This window comes from Sturnus vulgaris, chromosome 27 (assembly GCF_052056855.1).
Source record: "Sturnus vulgaris isolate bStuVul1 chromosome 27, bStuVul1.hap1, whole genome shotgun sequence".
In the NCBI taxonomy this organism is placed as follows: domain Eukaryota; kingdom Metazoa; phylum Chordata; class Aves; order Passeriformes; family Sturnidae; genus Sturnus; species Sturnus vulgaris.
Window position 1 is genome coordinate 4783292 of NC_142269.1, and position 18425 is coordinate 4801716.

At 67.6% G+C, this 18425-nt stretch overlaps 1 protein-coding gene across 1 annotated transcript; it reads left to right on the forward strand.

The window, feature by feature from the left end:
* Positions 1–10820: 10820 nt before the first annotated feature.
* On the forward strand, positions 10821–17600 carry THRA (thyroid hormone receptor alpha). The gene is made up of 8 exons (XM_014885513.2): positions 10821–10972; positions 12325–12386; positions 13989–14089; positions 14169–14316; positions 14644–14849; positions 15626–15772; positions 15858–16116; positions 17034–17600. The coding sequence occupies exons 1-8, from the start codon at positions 10920–10922 to the stop codon at positions 17282–17284; spliced, it is 1227 nt and encodes a 408-aa protein (XP_014740999.1). The 5' UTR covers positions 10821–10919; the 3' UTR covers positions 17285–17600.
* The last annotated feature ends 825 nt before the right edge of the window (positions 17601–18425 follow it).

Genomic DNA, 18425 nt, shown 5'->3' on the forward strand with positions numbered 1-18425 from the left:
AACAGGGGGTGTGCAAACACGGGGGGAGGTGTGAAAATGGGGGGTTGCAAACACAGGTGTGCAAACAGGGGCGGGTGTGGAAATAGCAGTGGTGTGGAAAGGTGGGGGTACAAACACGGAGGGAGAGTGCAAATATTGTGTATATGTGAAAATGAGGAGTTGTGCAAAAACAGTGAGGGTAAAAACGGGATGTACAAACGGGGGCTGAGTGTAAAAGCAAGGGATGTGCAAATATGGTGCAAAGGGATGAGTGTGCAAAGGCTCTGGGGTGGCAGCACGGGTCTCCTAACAAGTCTGCGTGTGTGTGCAGGTGTGCAAGCGTGTGCACGCACACGGGATTGTGTGTGTGCACGTGTGTGTACATAGATGTACAGGCGTTCATGCACGCACATACGCGGGCACAGGTGTGCACACAAGAGTGTGAGCACAGAGGTGTGCAGGTGTGGGTGTGCAACCACAGGTGTGCACTGTGGACTGCGTGTGACACAGACGGGTGTCTGCACGCGTGTGGATACACAGGAGTGTGTGTGTGTGTGTGTGTGTGTGTGTGTGCGCGCGTGTGTGCATGTGTGTGTTCCTGCACACACCTTCAGACTCCAGCACCCCCGGGCAGGTGTGCACACAGGTACCTGTACAGGGGTGGGCACATGCTGGTGGGCACGGCCGTGTGCCGCAGACACGCGTGTGCACACACGTGTCACAGCCATGGGCCCGAGCTGCCCCCCACCCCCTCCCTGCAGTACCAGCAGCTAAAAATATCCCCAGGGATGGTGCCAGCCGTTGCCATGGCAACGGGAGGATGGGGAGCAGGGCCGGGGGGCAGCCCCCCACAACAGCCAGCCCCCCAGAACCCCAACACCCTCAGTACTCCCAGCACACCAACCCCCCCCAGAATGCCCCCAGTAGCCCCCCAACACCTCCAGCATCTCCAGAACCCCCTGCAACCCCAACACCTCCAGGCCTCAGCACCCCCAGAACACTCCCAACGCTCCCCAAACCCTCAGCACCCCCAACACTCTCAGTATCCCCAGAACTCCACAGGGGAGAACCCCAGGGGAACCCCCAAGGCTCAAGAGCAGGGTGAGGCCCCCAGGGGGATGGGGTGAGAGCTCAGTCACCCACTGCCCCCACTGTTCGGGGGGGGGGGGGGGGCTTCGCGGCCCCTTAATTCCCCGGTTAATCATTCATGGGGCCGGGGCGCAGCAAATCCCCCCGTGCCGGGGCCGGGATTAGGCGGGCAAGCGGCTGCCCAGCCGGCGAGAGGCCCCGGCAGCGGGGGGGGTCCCTCCGGGGGGAGCCCGATCCATGAGGAGGGATTTCCTGTGCAGGGGGGGCCCCACTTCCCACAGCTGGCGGGGGAACAGACACCACGGGGGTCTCCAGGCAGGACACCCCCTGGCACAGCACTCCCAAACTCTGGGGGCAGGGGGTGCTGGCCCCGGTGGGGTGGGGGGGTGCAGGGTGTGCTCGGGGGGTCGCAGCTCCCCGGGGCGCCGCGGGGGCGGCCGGGTGGGGGGAAGGCGTCGAGGCCTCGGCGCCTTGGCAGGGCGCCCCGGCACAGCTGCCTCCGGCCCGGGGCCGGGGGGGCCGGAAGGGGTTGGGGCCGTTCCCAGCGCTGGGGGCAGGCGAGGGGCGAGCAGGGGCCAGCGTGGGGGGCTTCCCCTTCCCACGGGGTCACTGGGATGGCTGGGACCTCTGATGCTGCATCCTGCTGGGGGGCACATGGCTGGTGACTGGTGTTTGGTGGGGTGTGAAGGGTCTGATCCGGGGGTGGGGGGATACCTCCATGGGGGCCAGCTGGACCTTGGCTGCTGGTGGGTGCTGCCCTATGGGGGTGTCCAATGCTGGGGTTGGGGGTGCCTGGTGTCAACCCCTTCTTAGGGGTCTGGGGGGGCACCGCCACTGCTGACTTGGGACTATATTTAGTGTCTCTGCCGCAGAGCAGCAGGATGAATTTTAATTAGCATGTTCCGGCCGACTGCCTGTGCCCCGAGAACAGCACAGCCCCTCTAAATCCCAAATCCCCCCAAAGCAGGATCTGCCACAGGGCACGGGGTCCCTACCGTGCTGGGGCAGTGCAGAGGGACCTGTGGTGGCACTGGAGGCACCTCACGGGAGATCGAGAACTGGTGATGAGTGTGGGAGGTGCCTGTGGCTCCAGAGGGGCCGCAGGCAAACTCCATCCCTGCCTCAGTTTCCCCACTGGGATGGGGGCTGCCAGGCAGCTCGGGCAGGGGGATCTGGGGACATGATGTGGTGTTGAGACGGCCGAGCCCCATGGGCTGGGGGCAGGCAAGCTCGGCCACAGCCTTATCATGGGCAGACGGTTGCGGGGGGCCGTGGCCGTGCCGTGTTTGCTGAGGATAAAGTGTACGGAACAGGCGGGGAGGGACGGGGGGGCCGTCACGCTGCTGCTGCCCCGCCACGCTGGGGCCGCCAGCCATGCAGATGAGGGCCCTAGGGTGACACAGGGACCAGGGGATCGATGTGGGCTATGGGGACCACAGGCCTGTGGGGATTAGGGGCAGCAGGAGGTCCCGGGGTCCATCGAGGTCTGTGGGGACACCCACCAGCAGTCCCAGGTGTCACTCTCCTCCATGTTCTGGGTACTCCCATCTCCTGGGCACCACCATCCCCTGGGGACTCTCATCACCTGGGGACCACCATCCCCGGGAACTACCATCTCCTGGGGATTGCCATTCCCCGGGTAGCATTGTCCCCTTGCTGTCCCCGTTCTGAGCAGCACCATGCATGCCCTGAGAGCCGGTGGCCCTTGGGGACCCCCTTCCCTGCGTGTTGCCTGCACTCCCCGAGTATGGGAAACCATCCCCTGGGTACACCCCTCCCAAGGAAACCTTCATCCCATGGGGACCCTCCTCTCCTAGAAGAAGCCTTCATGCCCGGGAGACCCCCATCCCCCTCGTCCCCTGGGTGTCACCGCACCGCCTGTGCAGCCCTGGGAAGGGGTACCCACGGGGTTAGGGGGTGGGGGGCGGCCAGGCTGAACCTCACAGGGGTCCCAGGGCCGAGCTGCGGGGCGCCGGGCGGGGGTGGGAGAGGGGGGGGTGGCAGAGCCGCTTTAAGCCCGGGCATGACGGGACGTGTAGTCCGGGCAGGAAAAGGGGGGGCTGGGAGCAGGGGCTGCTGGGAAGGGGGTGGGGTGGCACGGGCGGGTCGGGGGGCTCCGGGGGGCGACTCTCAGCGCCCTCCCCAGTGACCCCCCGGGATCCCACTGCACGCCGCAATCCCTGGCCCTACAGCGGCTCCGGCTCCGGCCCCACAGCGGGGTACGGCCCCCGTCCTCCCCAGTCCCACACATCCCCCGGGGGGCGCAGGGGCAGGGCCCCCCGACGTGCGGGTGTCCTGCGGGGCCAGATCCTGCCCGGAGCGGTGCGGATCTGGGTGGGATCCCCGTGTCTGGTGTGTGCCCCTCCCCAGGCCAGGCTGGGCACCCCGGGGTGTGGGAGCTGCCCTCTGCCCCATGGGCACTCCCACCAACCCCCGTGGGGACCGTCCCAGATCTCCATGAGCATCATCTCCACCCCACCGCTATCCAGCGAGGGCACCGTCCCAGCCCCTCCTGGGTGCTGTCCCCAAATCCTGCGGGCAGCTTCCCCAGTCCCCCACTGTCATTATCACAGCATCCCCGAGGGCACCATCCCCAGCTCCCTGCGGGTGCTGTCCCCTGCCCTCGTGGACGCTAGGTTGTCACTGTCACATCATCCCCGTCGGTGCTATTCCCAGTCTCCGTGGGCACCATCCCCACCCTGCCACGGGCGTCCCCCTGGGCCTCCCTGGGCACCGTCTCCGGCCCCCTTCCGTACAGCCCCCCACGCTGTGGTCGCCATCCCCCGTCCCCGTTGTCACTGTCCCGACATCCCCGTGAGCACTGTCCCAAGCCTTGTGGGCACCAGCTTCACCCCACCACGGGCAGCATCCCGGGGCCCCTGTGGGCACCGTCCCCAGCTCCCTGTGTGTGCCGTCCCCAACCCCCGTGGGCACCTCCCCTAGCCCCCCCCTGCACACAGCCCCCCACCCTGTGCTCACCACCCCCCGTCCTCGTTGTCGCTGTCACATCCCCGTGGGCACAGTCAGGGCTCCCATCACGCACCCAGCCACGGCCACCGTCCCCACCCCGTGATCCCTGAGTCCCGCGCCTCCCACCCCGGGGTCACCCTCCCACAGTACGTTCGGACCCCGCCGCTCCCCCGTGGGTCCCCACGCGGGGCCGGGCGCGGCGGGTGCAGGGAGCGGCTGCGGCCGGCGGAGGGGGCTGCGGCCGCGGCGGAGCGGAGCGGGCGGGCGGCGGGGCCGGGGGAGGGAGGAGCCAGCGCCGTTCGTCCGCCGCCGCCGCCGCCGCCGCTGCGCCCCGCTCCGCTCCGCGCCCCGCACCGTCGCTCCGAGCCCCGCTCCGCACCCCGCACCGCCGCTCCGCGCCCGCCGCCGTCGCCACCAGGTACGGCCCGAGCGGCCCCGCCGGCCCGAGCGGCCCCGCCGCTCCCCGGTTGTTTACCGCCGCCCCCCCGGGCCCCCCCGGCTGACCACGGGCGCAGTTCGGTGCGTGGAATGGGGGGGGTAGGGGGCGATCGGGTCGGGAGGCTCGGGACCCGCGGAGGGCTCGGGGGCCGCGAACCGCGAATTAAAAACACGGGGAAAGATTTTTTTCTTGGAAAATCCGGGCGTTTGGCGTGGGGCGGGGGGGCCGCGTTCCCCCGTGGGGGCGGGGGGGGGGGGCACCGCGCCCCCCACCCCCACCGCACCCTCCGCTACTGCATGCGGGGCACGGCGCTACCCCCCGCCCGCCACGCCACGCCACGGGGGCAGCCCCCCCCGGCCGTGGCCCCCCGGCCCCGCGGCCCCCCCGTGGCCGTGGCGTGGCGGCGTGGCGGGGTCCGGGCCGCGGCGTGGCTCTGCGGTGATGGGCGCGGGGCCGCGCCGTGGGCAGGTCGCGGGGCCGGGCCGTGGGCAGGCCGTGGCCCTGTCGCGGTGGGGGGGGGTGGAACCGTGGACGGCCGGGCCGTGACGGCGCCGTGGGGTGTCCGTGAGGGTTTTAGGGGCCCCTGTGGCCGCTCCCCTGCACCCACCCCGCAGGGCGGTAGGAATGCTGCGATTTTTTTTATTTTTACAATTTAAAAATATTTTTTTAATTATTTTTTTTTTGCGCCGAGAGCAGAGCGCGGGGGGGGGGGGCGGTTCGGCCGCTCCCGGTTAGGGCGGGGGCAGCGGGGGGGCGTCCCCGGTGCGGTGGGGCGGGGGGGGGGCCCTCGAGCCCCGCACCACAGGCTTCGCCCTGAGCGGGGCGCGGGGCGTGGCGGGGGCTCCCCTCTGCACAGCGCCTCGCAGTCCTGCGGGGTGTCCCCCACCCCAACCCCGGGGGGGGGCGGATCCTGCCCCCGGTCCGGTGTCGCCGCCGGGGTTAGGGATGCGATCCCAACCGGACTTTGGCGCGTCCCCACTGTGTGATGCGGGGAAACTGAGGCAGAGGCGGGCGGGCGCCACGGCCAAGGTCACCCCGGGACCGCGACCTTCAGCCGTGACCCCCCCGCCGGGGACTGCCACCGGCACCGACACCGGGAGCCGCACCGGGAGGCCGGGCTGCACCTCACCCCGCCTGACCCTCGACGGCACCGGGGACCCCCGCGGCTCCGCTGGAGCGCTAGGGGGACTGGGGCCGCCGTGGGGCGCGGGCAAACCCCGGTGGAACCGGTTTGGGGGGGCTCCCCTGCCCGGGGGTCTTGGCGCAGGGTGGGGGCGCGGCGCGTCCCCCCCTCCCCACGGCAGTGCCGTGCGGCTGCGTGTGGCCCCCCCAGTGGTGCGGGCCCCGCGGGCCGGCGGAGTGGGATCCTCGCGTGGGGGTTCTCCCCGGCACCCCTTACCCTCCCGCGGCCGTGACCTTCGCGGGGCCGCGGCGTGGTCGCCCCGCGGACGGGCTCCCGGAGGGAGGGAGCGCGGGCCGTACACGCCCGGTGTCCCGCACCCTGCGGAGCAGGGACGGGGGGGCTGCTGACGCACCCCCGGACCCCTCCTGACGGGCGGCGGCTGCAGGAAGCGAGACCCCCCAGCTCCGCTCCTCGCCCCTCGAGCGCATTCCCGGGTAGCAGAGACGGAAGCAGCGGCAGGGCCGCCTCGGGGGTCCCATCCCGCGGACCCCCGGCCCCTCCGGACCCCGCGCAGCCGCCGGTGCGTGGGGGCGGGGCCGGACGCCTGGGTCCCCCTCCGAACTGGGGGGGGGAAGAGGAGGAGGAGAAGGGGGGATGCGGTGTAGGCGAAGGCGGGTGCGGGCTGCGCTCCCAGGGCCCCGCTCAGGCTGGATGCGGGCGGGGGGCGCAGCGGGGTCGAGCCCCCAGGGGCGGTGCCGTTCGGGATGTCCCCTGCGCTGCAGACCCTCGGACAGGGTCGGGTGACTGCAGGAACACTGAGAGGACTGTTCCTCGCGTCCTCTTCTCAGGGTGGACGGGCTCCCATGGTGCCGTGTCCCGGTGCCGGTTCCCATGTCCCGGTGCCTGTCCCTGTGTCCCCTCGTCGGTGCCTACGCTGGGCACCTCGTGGCGGCCACCTCAAACAGGGCCTCCCGGGGAGAGGATCTAGGAGGGCCCCCCCTCCCCGTCCCCGTGCACGTGAACCGGAGCCCCCGATTTAGAAACGTCCCATGCCGTGCCAAGGGCTGAGAATAGCTCCCGGCGTCCCGGCACACCTCCTGGGGCCAGGGGCACCCCGCGGGGCTCGGGGCCCGCAGCCACCCCAAAGAGCTGAGACTGGGCACACTCAACACAGACCAGGTGCTCGAGGGTCCCTGTTGGGTGACCTTAGTGGCCTGGACAAGCAGTGACATAGGGATGAGCCACATCCTGTGTGCTGGCACATGGGACTCGGTGCTGGGGTTATGGGAGCGTGGCTCTTCCTCTGACAAGCAGCTCTGGTGGGATAAGAAACTGAGGTGGGATGGGGAAAAGGAGGCACAGCTGAATCCTCACACACTGCAGGAAGGAGCTGCTGGTGTGGCCTTGGTTGGATGTAGTGTTGTGGGGAGTCCTGTGGGGTTTGTGGGAGCTGCGGGGCCGGGGGTGGGTCACGGTGCAAGTCCCCACTGTGACGATGCAGGACCCGTCAGACACAGGATCTGTCAAAGGCTCAAGGCCACAACATTGGGTGCACATCAGTGTCGGGACAGGTCACCAGCCCTGCAGCCACCAGCCGTCGTACGAGTGGTGGCTTCTCTGAGCCACGAGCCACGGGAAGGACACGAACCCAGGCTCAGCCATCCTGTGCCACAGCACAGCCCACACCCCACATGTGTGGGGAGGGGGCACCATGCAGGGCTCCCATGGCACTGGGTGGGCTGCCCTGATGTCAGGCCCGTGGCATCCCCCTTGCTCAGGCTGCCCAGCTGCTGCACATGCCTGGGATTCCTGCAGCGTCCCAGCACAGCACGGCACGGCACAGCACGCTGTCCCCACTGCCACACGTGCCCATGGCACTGGGCACTGTGTGGCACTGGGCAAGGTGTGCTGGGCACTGGCACAGGTGTGTGATGAGCATACAGCACCAGACGCAGATACGCGTGTGGCACTTGGCACAGCCTCACACACGGGCATCAGCGCGTGCCGGGTGCTGCCAGCCATGGCACGGCAGGTGCCCTGTGCCTGGCCACACTCCCACGGCACAATCCTGCCAGCCGGCACAGCCAGGCTTCTTCAGGCAGCAGCAGATCTGTACCACCCTCGTGCCCACCGTGATGCTGCCCCAGTGCCCACCGAGACGCTGCCCTGGTGCCCACCGTGATGCTGCAGTGCCCGTGATGACACTGCCCCAGTGCCCGAATGGCCGGGCATCGCTGGCCGGTGGCCGCGGGTCCGCCCTGCCCCCAGCCCGTGCTAATCACACTAATTGGCACCGTGGCTAAAGCGCTTAGGCTCTCACCTCCCTGACCCGGCTGGCAGCTGGGCTGGGGGGGTGCTGGGACCCCCGGAGCCCATCTGTGCTGGGGGGCAGGGACATGGCAGTGGCCCCGTGGGGTGGCCTCGGTATCTGGCACCCACGTCCGGCTGCACGGAGGCGGTCAGTGCCTTTGTGGAGGGGTGTCCCATTGTCTCGGGTCCCCGGGGGTCCTCGAGGGTGTGGTCTTTGGAGAGCGGGGTGCTGGTTGCCCCCGCTGGGGCGAGGTGGCTCTCGCCGTCAGCCCAGCCCCGGACTTTGCCCCCGGGTTGTTTTCAGCCGCCTGCAACCACCCGACTCAGCAGAAACGCTCCCCTGGGCGTGGGGCTGGGCTGGGGGGGAGCCGGGGGGGCTCCCGCTGGCTGCCACCCCGCTCCCACCCAGCACCCACCCAGCACCTGGTGCTGCAGGTGGGACGCGCAGGTTTGGGTGCCGGCGGCGCAGGGTGGGCTGAGACCTGACTGCGCTCATCACACGTGTCCCGCTGGAGGAGGAGGAGGAAGAGGAGGAGGAGAAGGAGAAGAGCCGCCTCCCGTGTCTGTCTGTCTGTCTGGGCCGCCCCAGCGCGCCCGGGATTCCTCGAGTGACGGTTCCTGGAGCGGCACCGCAGGCTCCGCAGGGTGATCCCAGAGTGCCGGTGATGCCGGGGGTATCAGGGGCCTGCTGGGGTCTCGCTGGGGTGGCGAACCCCGACCTAACGCCGCCGCCCCCTGGCTTTAACCCTGAGCCTCTCTCGTTCGGGGCTGCACCCACCAGACCACCTCAATGGGGAAACTGAGGCGGGATGGCCGAGCCCACCCACCGCACACTGGTTTTGGGGACACGCCATATTCCACCCCACGGTGGTTTCACCGCGACGTCGATGCACCCCGAGCCCCACACATGCACCGAGCGAGTCGGGGCTCTGCCGGCGCGCGGGGTCCCGGGGGAGAGGGGCGGGGGGCGGCGGGGGGGCCGGTGCCCGGCGGGGGCCGCGCAGCTCTGGATCCCTGCCAGTGCCTATACTTGGAAGTTCTCTGCGCGCCGTTCCCATATGGAACAAACATTTGCTGCAGCCCCTAGCTCTCTATAGGTACCGCCAGCCCCAAACCCAGCCTGAGGCTGAGACGAGGGGCGCCCAGGCCCCATAAGCCCCCCGAGGCGGGGAGTGTACCCCGGCCTGGTGAGATGCGGAGCGGTGCCTCAGTTTCCCTGAAGAGGCTGGTGCAGGCGACGCCCCCTCCTCAGACGTTCTGGGGGGATCCCCCGTGAGGCGCGGGGTGCTCTGGGCACCCATGGGTGCAGCATCCCTCGCCCCCCATCCTTCGCTGGTCGGGGGTGTCCTCGGCTGGGGGAGTGGGGGGCAGCAAGGGGGGCCAGCCGGAGCGCCCCGTAGCGTGGGGGTGTCGGGGGGGCCTCCAGCTCCGTCCGCCGCGTTTTAAATCCGCCGGAGGAATTTCTGTGGCGGCCAAGACAAACGTGACCTACTTTCTGCTGTCCCCGCGCGGAGCGGAGGAGCCCGGGGCTGGGCACCGCGCCCGCCGCGGCCCCCCCGCCGCCCCGGCGCGGGCTGCGGGCCCCCCGCGCCCCTCACACCCCTCCGCGCCGGGAGGGTCACCGGGGGGTCACGGGGGGGCTTGCGAGCAGGGCCCCCCATCCTCCCGTGATGCTGGATGGGTGCTGGGTATCCGTGGGATGTGGAACGGGGTGGGCACAAAGAGCCGGGGGTGCTGCCGCTGTCGTGCTTCAGTCACGGGGAGCCGTGGGGGGGTCGGGGGGTGCCCCCCGGTGCTGCCCGTGCCCTGACCCCCCCCACAACGTGTCTTTGCCACAGCAGAGCTCGCAGAGGAGGGATCGCCCGGACCCCCGGCGGCTCCCACCCCGTAAGTCGCCACCTACCCCACCACCTACCCCATAAGTCACTCCCCACCCCATAGGTTGCCCCCTCACCAAGTGACCCCCACTGGCAGATTTGCTGTGCAATGAACGTGTCAGGGCTCAGCCTGGCTCCCGACGGCAACATCCGAGGAGCTTCCCTGGGTGGTGAGGGGCTGCCCTCTGCACCCCCTCCCCAACGGGTTCCCCCCACCTCTTGGGGGCCCCCCCAGCCCCGCCCCAAAGGTGGGGGAGCTTCCTGTGCTTTGCTGCACGCTCACAGCTCTGGGCATGTTCTCACACAGCCTTGCACCCCTGGGTATGCTTTTGCACACCCACCCACACCTGTGCACGCTCACAGAGCCTTGCACACCTGTGTGCAAGTTGCACAACCCTGCACACACATTCTATGCTGCTACAGCCCCGCATACCTGTGCACGCTCTCACACACCTGTACATATTCTTGCACATCCGTGCACACACTCTCATATGCCCTGCACACCTGTGCATGCTCTCCCACAGCGTGGCACACCTGTACACACACTTGCACACTTGTGCATATTCTCGTACATCTCTGCATGCTCTTCCACAAACCTGCACTCTTTCAGTCCCTTAATGCTCTCACAGCCTTGCACACCTGTGCATTTCACCCCCCTGTGCACACTCTCACCTCGCTGTGCCCTCTGGCCCAGCCCCGCTGCTGTCGCACACACCCTGCACGTCTCTCCCTCCTTGTGTTCTCGCACGTCCCTCATGCCCTTGCCCAGCCCTGGGCGCCCTTGCACGCTCCACACGTTCTTGCACACTCACACCCAGCCCTCCCCAGTGGCCAGAGCTACTGGGGCTACCCCATGGCTCCACACCCCTCCCTGGGGGACCTTTCTGTGTCCCCCATAGCTGGCCCCCTTTCCCCGTCCCGGAGGTTCGTGCTGACGCCGCTGTCCCGCAGGGTCCGGCCCGGGATGCTGCGCGGTGCTGAGCACTGAGGTGCACCATGGGGTGCGCGGCGTAGCCCCGCGCCGTGGCCCCCCCGCCGTGGCCGCCTCGCCGTGGCCCCCCCGCCGTGGCCCCCGCGTGGCGCCGGAGCCCCCTCGGTCGGTGCTGAGCGCTCCTTGATGGAATTGCGGTGAATGGAACAGAAGCCCAGCACCCTGGACCCGCTGTCGGAGCCAGAGGACACCCGGTGAGCCCCCACCCCAACGCGGGGACACGCGGGAGACACGTGTGGCACTGCGCTTGGCGTGTCCCTGCGCATCCCTGTGTGGCCTGCACCTGGCTGTGCCCTCCGCGTCCGAACGTTCTGTGTGTCCCCATACCTGCTGCACCCCTGTGCCCACTCTGTCCCTTGTATCCCCGTGCCTGGTGTGTCCCTGGTGTCCTCGTGTTCAGTATGTCCCCATGCGTCGCTGCATGGTCATGCATGTCTGTGCCCTGGGTGTCCCCTGTGTCCCTGTGTGTCCCTGTGTGGTTGTGTATGTGTCCGTGCCCCGTGTGTCCCTTGTGTCCTGGGTGTCCCTTGTGTCCCCGTGCCCACCACGTCCCCGTCCACCCCATGTGTCCCCAAGCATGTTCCAAACCTGGCTGTCCCCATGTCCTGTGCATCCCCGTACCCCAGGTATCCCCCAGCCCCCCTGTACCCCACATGTCCCCAGGTGTCCCTATGTGCCCCCGCGTTCTGGGTATCCCTACATGTGCCCATGTCCTGCGTGTCCCGCTGCACCCCACATGGTGTGTCCACCATGGTGCGTCCATGCCCAGGTGTCCATGTGTCCCAACGCCCACACGTCCCCACTCGTGCCCCCCTCAGGGCGTCCCCCCCACTCGTGCCTCTCCCAGCCGCCCCCTCCCGGCGGGGGCCCCTCGTCCCTCCCTCCCGGGGCTATTTCGAGCCCCCGATGAGGGGTGGCGGCCCGGGGTCACCTTTGCCTGGAGCCCCCCTGTGGGGGTGCGGGGGTCCCCGGGGGGCTCCCCCGCCCCCCCCCCGCAGGTGCCGATCCCCGCGGCCTCGGGGCCCCCCCCCCGCGGGGACGGGCGCGCGCGGACCCCCGCCGCCCGCCATTGGCTGAGCCCCCGATGACGTCACTTCCCCGCTCAGCCAAAAGGACATTTTGTCTTTGACTGTGAATGAGCCCCTCCCCCACCCGCCCCTCCCCCACCCTTCCCCCGCCCCACCCCCCACCCTTTCCCTTCCCCTCCCCCACCCGCCACCCTTTCCCTTCCCCTCCTTACCCCCCTTCCCTCCCCCCGCCCGGTCCCAGCCCCTCCTGGGGCGGTGCCGTGTCCCGGAGGGGGGGTCCCGGGAGGGGCGTTCTGGGTGGGGGGGGTCCCCAGGGCCCTCTCCTACCCCCCCCCCCTCCCGCACCCCAGGGCCGGACCCCACCTGTGACATCGCCGCGTTGGGACCCCCCCACCAGGGGCTGCCTGCTTCCCAGCAGAGAACGGGGTCCGAGGGGGATTTTGGGGGGCTCTTGGAATTTTGGAGGGGGCAGCGGGAATCCGTGGGCACCGTCCCAGCCTATCCCCCCGCTCCCGCAGGTGGCTGGATGGGAAGCGCAAAAGAAAGAGCAGCCAATGTTTGGTGAAGAGCAGCATGTCAGGTACGGGGACCCGCGGCACCCGCTGAACCCCCCCCGGGCACCCCATGGCCCTGCTGGCCACCCCCGGGTCACTCAAGTACCTGATGTGCTCCCCGGCTTCTGCAGGCATACCTGGTGGCCACCCTGGGGGCCCTGAGTGCTTGCCAGGGTCCCCTGCACACCCCATGTGTCACCTGTGTCCCCCAAACTCTATTGACACCTCTTGTCCCCCATGGGCACCCCAGGATTCCTACGTCTGTGCACCTCAGTGTCCCACGGACACTCCTTGTCCCTTGTGGGCACCCCAGGAACTCCATGTCGTTGCCAGGGTCCCACGGACACCCCTGGTGTGTCAGCCCGAGGTCCCCATGTCTCCCAGGCACCCCAGAATCCCGCGCACACCCTACTCCCATGTCGCCCCCCAAGGCCCTCCCCGCACCCCACATCCCTGCAGGGTCTCCCGGGGTCCCAGTCTCCCACGTCCCCGTCGGCGCCCCGTGGGTCGGGGCGGTGCTGTCGGGGCGGCAGCGCCCTGGGGTGGGCGATAAGGGGGGCCCCGCGGGCGCTGCCCCCCGCCCTGCCCCATTCCCCGGCGGGGAGCGGCCGGCGCCGGCGGGACCTGGCGGGGGGGCCGGAGGGAACCCGGGCGTCCAACTCCCGCCCATCCCCTGCACCCGCCCCGCTCCGTGAGGGAGGGAACACCCGGGGACCCCCACGGCCAGCACCTGCCGAGCGCCACAGAGGGCTCCAGGGGTCCCCACGCCTGGATTTGTGGGATGCCGGGTGCGTGTGGCAGTCCCGGGGTGCTGGGGACACCCCCCCGAATTATGGGTGCTCTCTACATGGAGGGCCCAGGCGTCCAGCCCCCTCCCCATCTCTCCCAACCCTCGGGGAGTTCCATTTCCAGCACCCCCAAAACACGAGGGTGAGCTGCTGGGGGTGACATCGGGGACCCAGGGTGCTGGGAGCCACCCCGTGCTTCATGGATGATCCGTGCCTCAGTTTCCCTGAGCCGGTGGTGGCGGGGGGCTGGTCCCGGGCTGCCAGGCAGGGGGACCCCGGACACAGTGGGTCTTTGTGTGCCAGGGGGACGGGGACCCCCCCGCTGCCGGTCCCCAGCCGGATAATGGGATAATGGGGGCTTTATTGGTGCGGGGGGCTCGGGCACCCCCCACACACCCCCAGCGTTAACCCTTCCCGTGCCAGGGCAGGGGCAGTGGCGGGGCAGACAGTGGTGGGTGCAGACAGAGGGGAAACTGAGGCACGGAGAGGGGAGGGCATGCTGGGCATCCCTGGCATGGGGTGTGGAGGGGGGTCCCTGATGCTGCATAAGCCAAGGGTCTCTGTTTTGGGGTGTGCAGAGGGCTCCCTGACTCAGGGTTTCTGGGGGGGTCCCTGGTGTGGGGTGTGTGGGACAGTCACTGGTACAGGGTGCTCCAGGAGTCCCTGACTTGGGGTTCCCTGGGGTTACCCTGTCATGGAGCACTCTGGGGGCCACTGATTTGGGGTGCTCTGGGGGTCTCTGTAATGGGAATCCCTGTCATGGAGCACCCCATGAGTCTCTGCTGTGGGGGGCCCTGCCCCGGGGTGCCCTGGGGGTCCCTGACTCGAGGGTCCCCGCAGGGTACATCCCTAGTTACCTGGACAAAGATGAACAGTGTGTGGTGTGTGGGGACAAGGCCACCGGCTACCACTACCGCTGCATCACCTGCGAGGGCTGCAAGGTGAGTTGGGGCAGAGGGGCTTAGGGGGCTCAGGGGGGCTCAGCAGGGCTCACTGTGCCACCCCCTGCGCCCTCCCCAGGGATTTTTCCGTCGGACCATCCAGAAGAACCTGCACCCCACCTACTCCTGCAAATACGATGGGTGCTGCGTCATTGACAAGATCACCCGCAACCAGTGCCAGCTCTGCCGCTTCAAGAAGTGCATCTCCGTGGGCATGGCCATGGACCGTGAGTTGGGGGACACGGGAGGGGCTCAGCTGGTGGGGCAGGTTGGAGTCCTGGCACCATGGGGCACATTGGGGTACTCAGATCAGCTGCAGGAGCAGGCTGGGATGTCAGGTGCTGTGATGCAGCAGCGGGGTGAGATGCATGGATGTGGAGTCCTAGCTGACTGCAGGGGTTCCAGATGATAGTGGGTGGTTTTTGGGAGGTGGGTTGGGGTCCTGGTGCTATGGTGCGAGTTGAGGCGCCTGGAGCAGCCATAGGAGGAGGCTGGGGGGTCACCGTGGGATGCACGGATGAGGGGATCCTGGCTGATGCCAGGGGTCCCGGCAGTGGTGCTGGATGACTCCAAGCGGGTAGCCAAGCGGAAGCTGATCGAGGAGAACCGGGAGCGGCGGCGGAAGGAGGAGATGATCAAGTCCCTGCAGCATCGCCCCAACCCCAGCGCCGAGGAGTGGGAGCTGATCCATGTTGTGACAGAAGCCCACCGCAGCACCAATGCCCAGGGCAGCCACTGGAAGCAGAAGCGGAAATTCCTGGTGAGGGGACTCTGTCACCATCTCAGCCCCCACCCTGCCCCCAGCCCCAGCTGGGATCTGCTGAGTGCTCGCACACTCAGCACACACATGGTGGCAGTGCCAGGGTTTGGGATGTCACAGGTGTCCTTGGGCAGTCGAGGGGGGTTGGGACATCGTTCAGTGTCCTTGAGTAAGTCACCCCCAAAGGGTTCAGGGGTGAGCAGTGACCGAAGGGGACAGCTGTGCCCGCGGATGGCCCTGGCCCTGCCACTGTCCCTGTCATGCAGCTCCCTCTCCTGGCTGCTGCACCGGCCCTGCCATGACTGCTCCCGGTGACGTGGGGGCCCCAGGGTGGGGCAGGGTCACATCACGGCTCCCCGGGGGTCCCAGGGAGGGGGAACACGGTCACACCTCACCCCCATATGTCCACTGTGGGGGTCATGGGGGGAAAACAGTCACTCTGCACCCCCTAACACCACTGTTCACTGTGGGGACCACAGGCTGGACATGGTCACACCAGATCCCCAATGCCACCACGGGAGTCCCAGGGCAGGATATGATCACACCACGCTTCCAACCCCACTGCCCACCATGGGGGTCCCAGAAGGTCACACAGTCACGCTGCACCCCCAAACCCCACTGTCCACCATGGGGGGGACACAGTCACACCACGTGCCCTGTCTGCTGTGGGGGTCCAGGGGTGACACGGCCACATCACGCTCCCCAATGCCACCATGGTGGTCCCAGGGGGCACATGGTGACATCACACCTCGCCAACACCACCATGTCCCCCACAGCCTGAGGACATCGGCCAGTCCCCCATGGCCTCCATGCCCGATGGGGACAAAGTCGACCTGGAGGCGTTCAGCGAGTTTACAAAAATCATCACCCCGGCCATCACCCGCGTGGTCGACTTTGCCAAAAAACTGCCCATGTTTTCAGAGGTAACGGTGGGCTGGGCAGTTTGGGAGGTCTGGGGTGGTCTGCCCAGAATCTGAGTCACACCAAAACCCCCAAAACTTCCCCCAGCTGCCTTGCGAGGACCAGATCATCCTGCTGAAGGGGTGCTGCATGGAGATCATGTCGCTGCGGGCGGCCGTGCGCTACGACCCCGAGAGCGAGACGCTGACGCTGAGCGGGGAGATGGCAGTGAAACGTGAGCAGCTCAAGAACGGCGGCCTCGGCGTCGTCTCCGATGCCATCTTCGACCTGGGCAAGTCCCTCTCTGCCTTCAACCTGGATGACACCGAGGTGGCCCTGCTCCAGGCTGTGCTGCTCATGTCCTCAGGTAATGGGTGATGGTGGAATGGGGTGGGCACCCCAGTGCCCAGGGAATTGGAGGGTATGTTGGGTGGGCACCCCAATGCTCAAGTTCTCACGGTCCTGGAGAGGTGTTGGGTGGGCACCCTGATGCCAGAGGTCCCCAGCAGCTTCAGGGGGAATTGGATGGGCATCCCCATGCCCAGAGGTTGTCCATGGGGGTTGTTGTGTTGGCACCCCCTTGCCCACCACCTCCAGCATATGAAGGTGTATTGGGTGGGCACCCCGATGCCCAGAGTCCTCACTGTCTTGGGGGTGTGTTGGATGGGCACTCTGATGGCAGAGCCCCCCAACATCTTCAGAGTGCGTTGGGTGGGAAACCATGCCCCCCTGGATTTGGGGTGGGCACTCCCAATTCTTAGAGCTTCGGGCAGCTGTGCCAGGCTGGAAGGGATCCCAAGAGGATGAAGTAGGAACTCCAGTCCCTGATACCCAGGTTGAGGCTCTTGGTCCCCTGAGGACCTCTTCCAGACTGACGTGGGTCTGTGGGATGGGCACCCCAACAGCCAGGGGTGCATGGGACACTCTGCCCTGTGGGAGGGAGAATCCCTGTAGATGCTGGACTGGGAGAGGGACTGTTCCAGAGGTAGAAAATGCCAGGACAAGGAGAGGTTTAAACTAAAAAAGGAAGATTGTGATGGTATATTGGAAAGAAATTCCTCTCTGTGAGGGTGGTGAGGCCCTGGCACAGGTTGCTCAGAGAAGTGTGGCTGCCCCATCCCTGCAAGTGTCCAAGGCCAGGTTGGATGGGGCTTGGAGGAACCTGGGGTAGGGGAACATGTCCCTGCCCATAGCAGGGGTTGGACTGGATGAGCTTTAACATCACTTGCCACACAAACCATTCTGTGACTCCATGGTGCCCTGACGGTTCCCTGGTTCCTGCAGACCGGACGGGGCTGATCTGCGTGGAGAAGATCGAGAAGTGCCAGGAGACGTATCTGCTGGCCTTTGAGCACTACATCAACTACCGCAAACACAACATTCCCCACTTCTGGCCCAAGCTGCTGATGAAGGTGACGGATCTGCGGATGATCGGCGCCTGCCACGCCAGCCGCTTCCTGCACATGAAGGTGGAGTGTCCCACCGAGCTCTTCCCCCCCCTCTTCCTCGAGGTCTTCGAGGACCAGGAGGTGTAGGGCTGACACCCCCCACCCTGTGCCCCCACAACCCCACTCTGGCCCCCCCAAAATCTTTCTCGTCCCCCTGTAAGGACAAGGGGATGCTGTGCCCAGGGTGGGGGTCCTGCTGTGCCCCCCAACAGCCACCCCCCCCGCCCCAGGACTTGACGAATTTTGTTTGTTTGCACAGGGAAGGGCCCCGACGGTCGAGCGTTCCCTTTATTGTCCTTCTCTTCGTAGATTATTATTTTTTAAGCATTTATTTCCCTCCCTGAGAGGCTAAAATATTAAACTAACTGCACTTTGGAAGGAGGAGGAGGAGGAGGAGGAGGAAGAGCAGGGAGGAGAGGAGGGGGCTCTGGGCTGCACAGGGAGAGGCTGCCTCGGCTGGGGGGCCGTGGCCATATGCACTTTTGGCCGGGCAGCAATTTGGGGGGCTGGGGTGGGGACCAGGACCCTCCTCCATAGCAGGGCAGGGGCTGGGACCTCCATCCCCCATAGTGGGGTGAGGGCCAGGACCCCCCCCATAGCAAAGTGGGGGCCAGGACCCCCCACCCCCCACAGCAGGGCGGGGGCACAGGGGGGGCACAGCGGTGGTGAGGGGGACCCAGCCCATCGGGGTGCAGGGCTGGTGGACCCTCCCCAGCCCACTGGGTCTGCCCCGGCTGGGGTGACCACCCTGTGTCCCCCCCTTATCCCCAAATTTGGGGCCAGATTTGGGGTTTGGGGGGTTCTCTTGTCTTTTTTTTGGGCTGAGAGGAGACAATTTTGTGCCAAGCGCCGCGGATGGTGGGCGCTGCAGGACACTGGGGGGGGCGACTCCCCCCCCAACCCCCCCCAACTTTTCCGTTGTCCTTTTTTTTTTGTTGTTTTTCCCCTCGTCCTCGTGGGTTTTGTCGTGTCCGTCAGGAGTTGCAAAGGCCCCGGAGGCGCCGGCGGGGGGGCAGTGGGTGCCCCCCCCGGGATCCCCCACTGCACTACTGCCCCGGCCCCCTGGCAGCAGCACTTTGGGGGGGCTGCACCCCCCCAACTGCCCCCCCAATGCTGCCAGGGCGGCCGGGCTGAGGCGGGGGCCGGCAGGGGGAGTCCCACAGGGGGTTGGGGTGGGGGGGCACAGCTGCAAGGGGGCACCCGGGAATGGTTTTATCACCTTTTTATT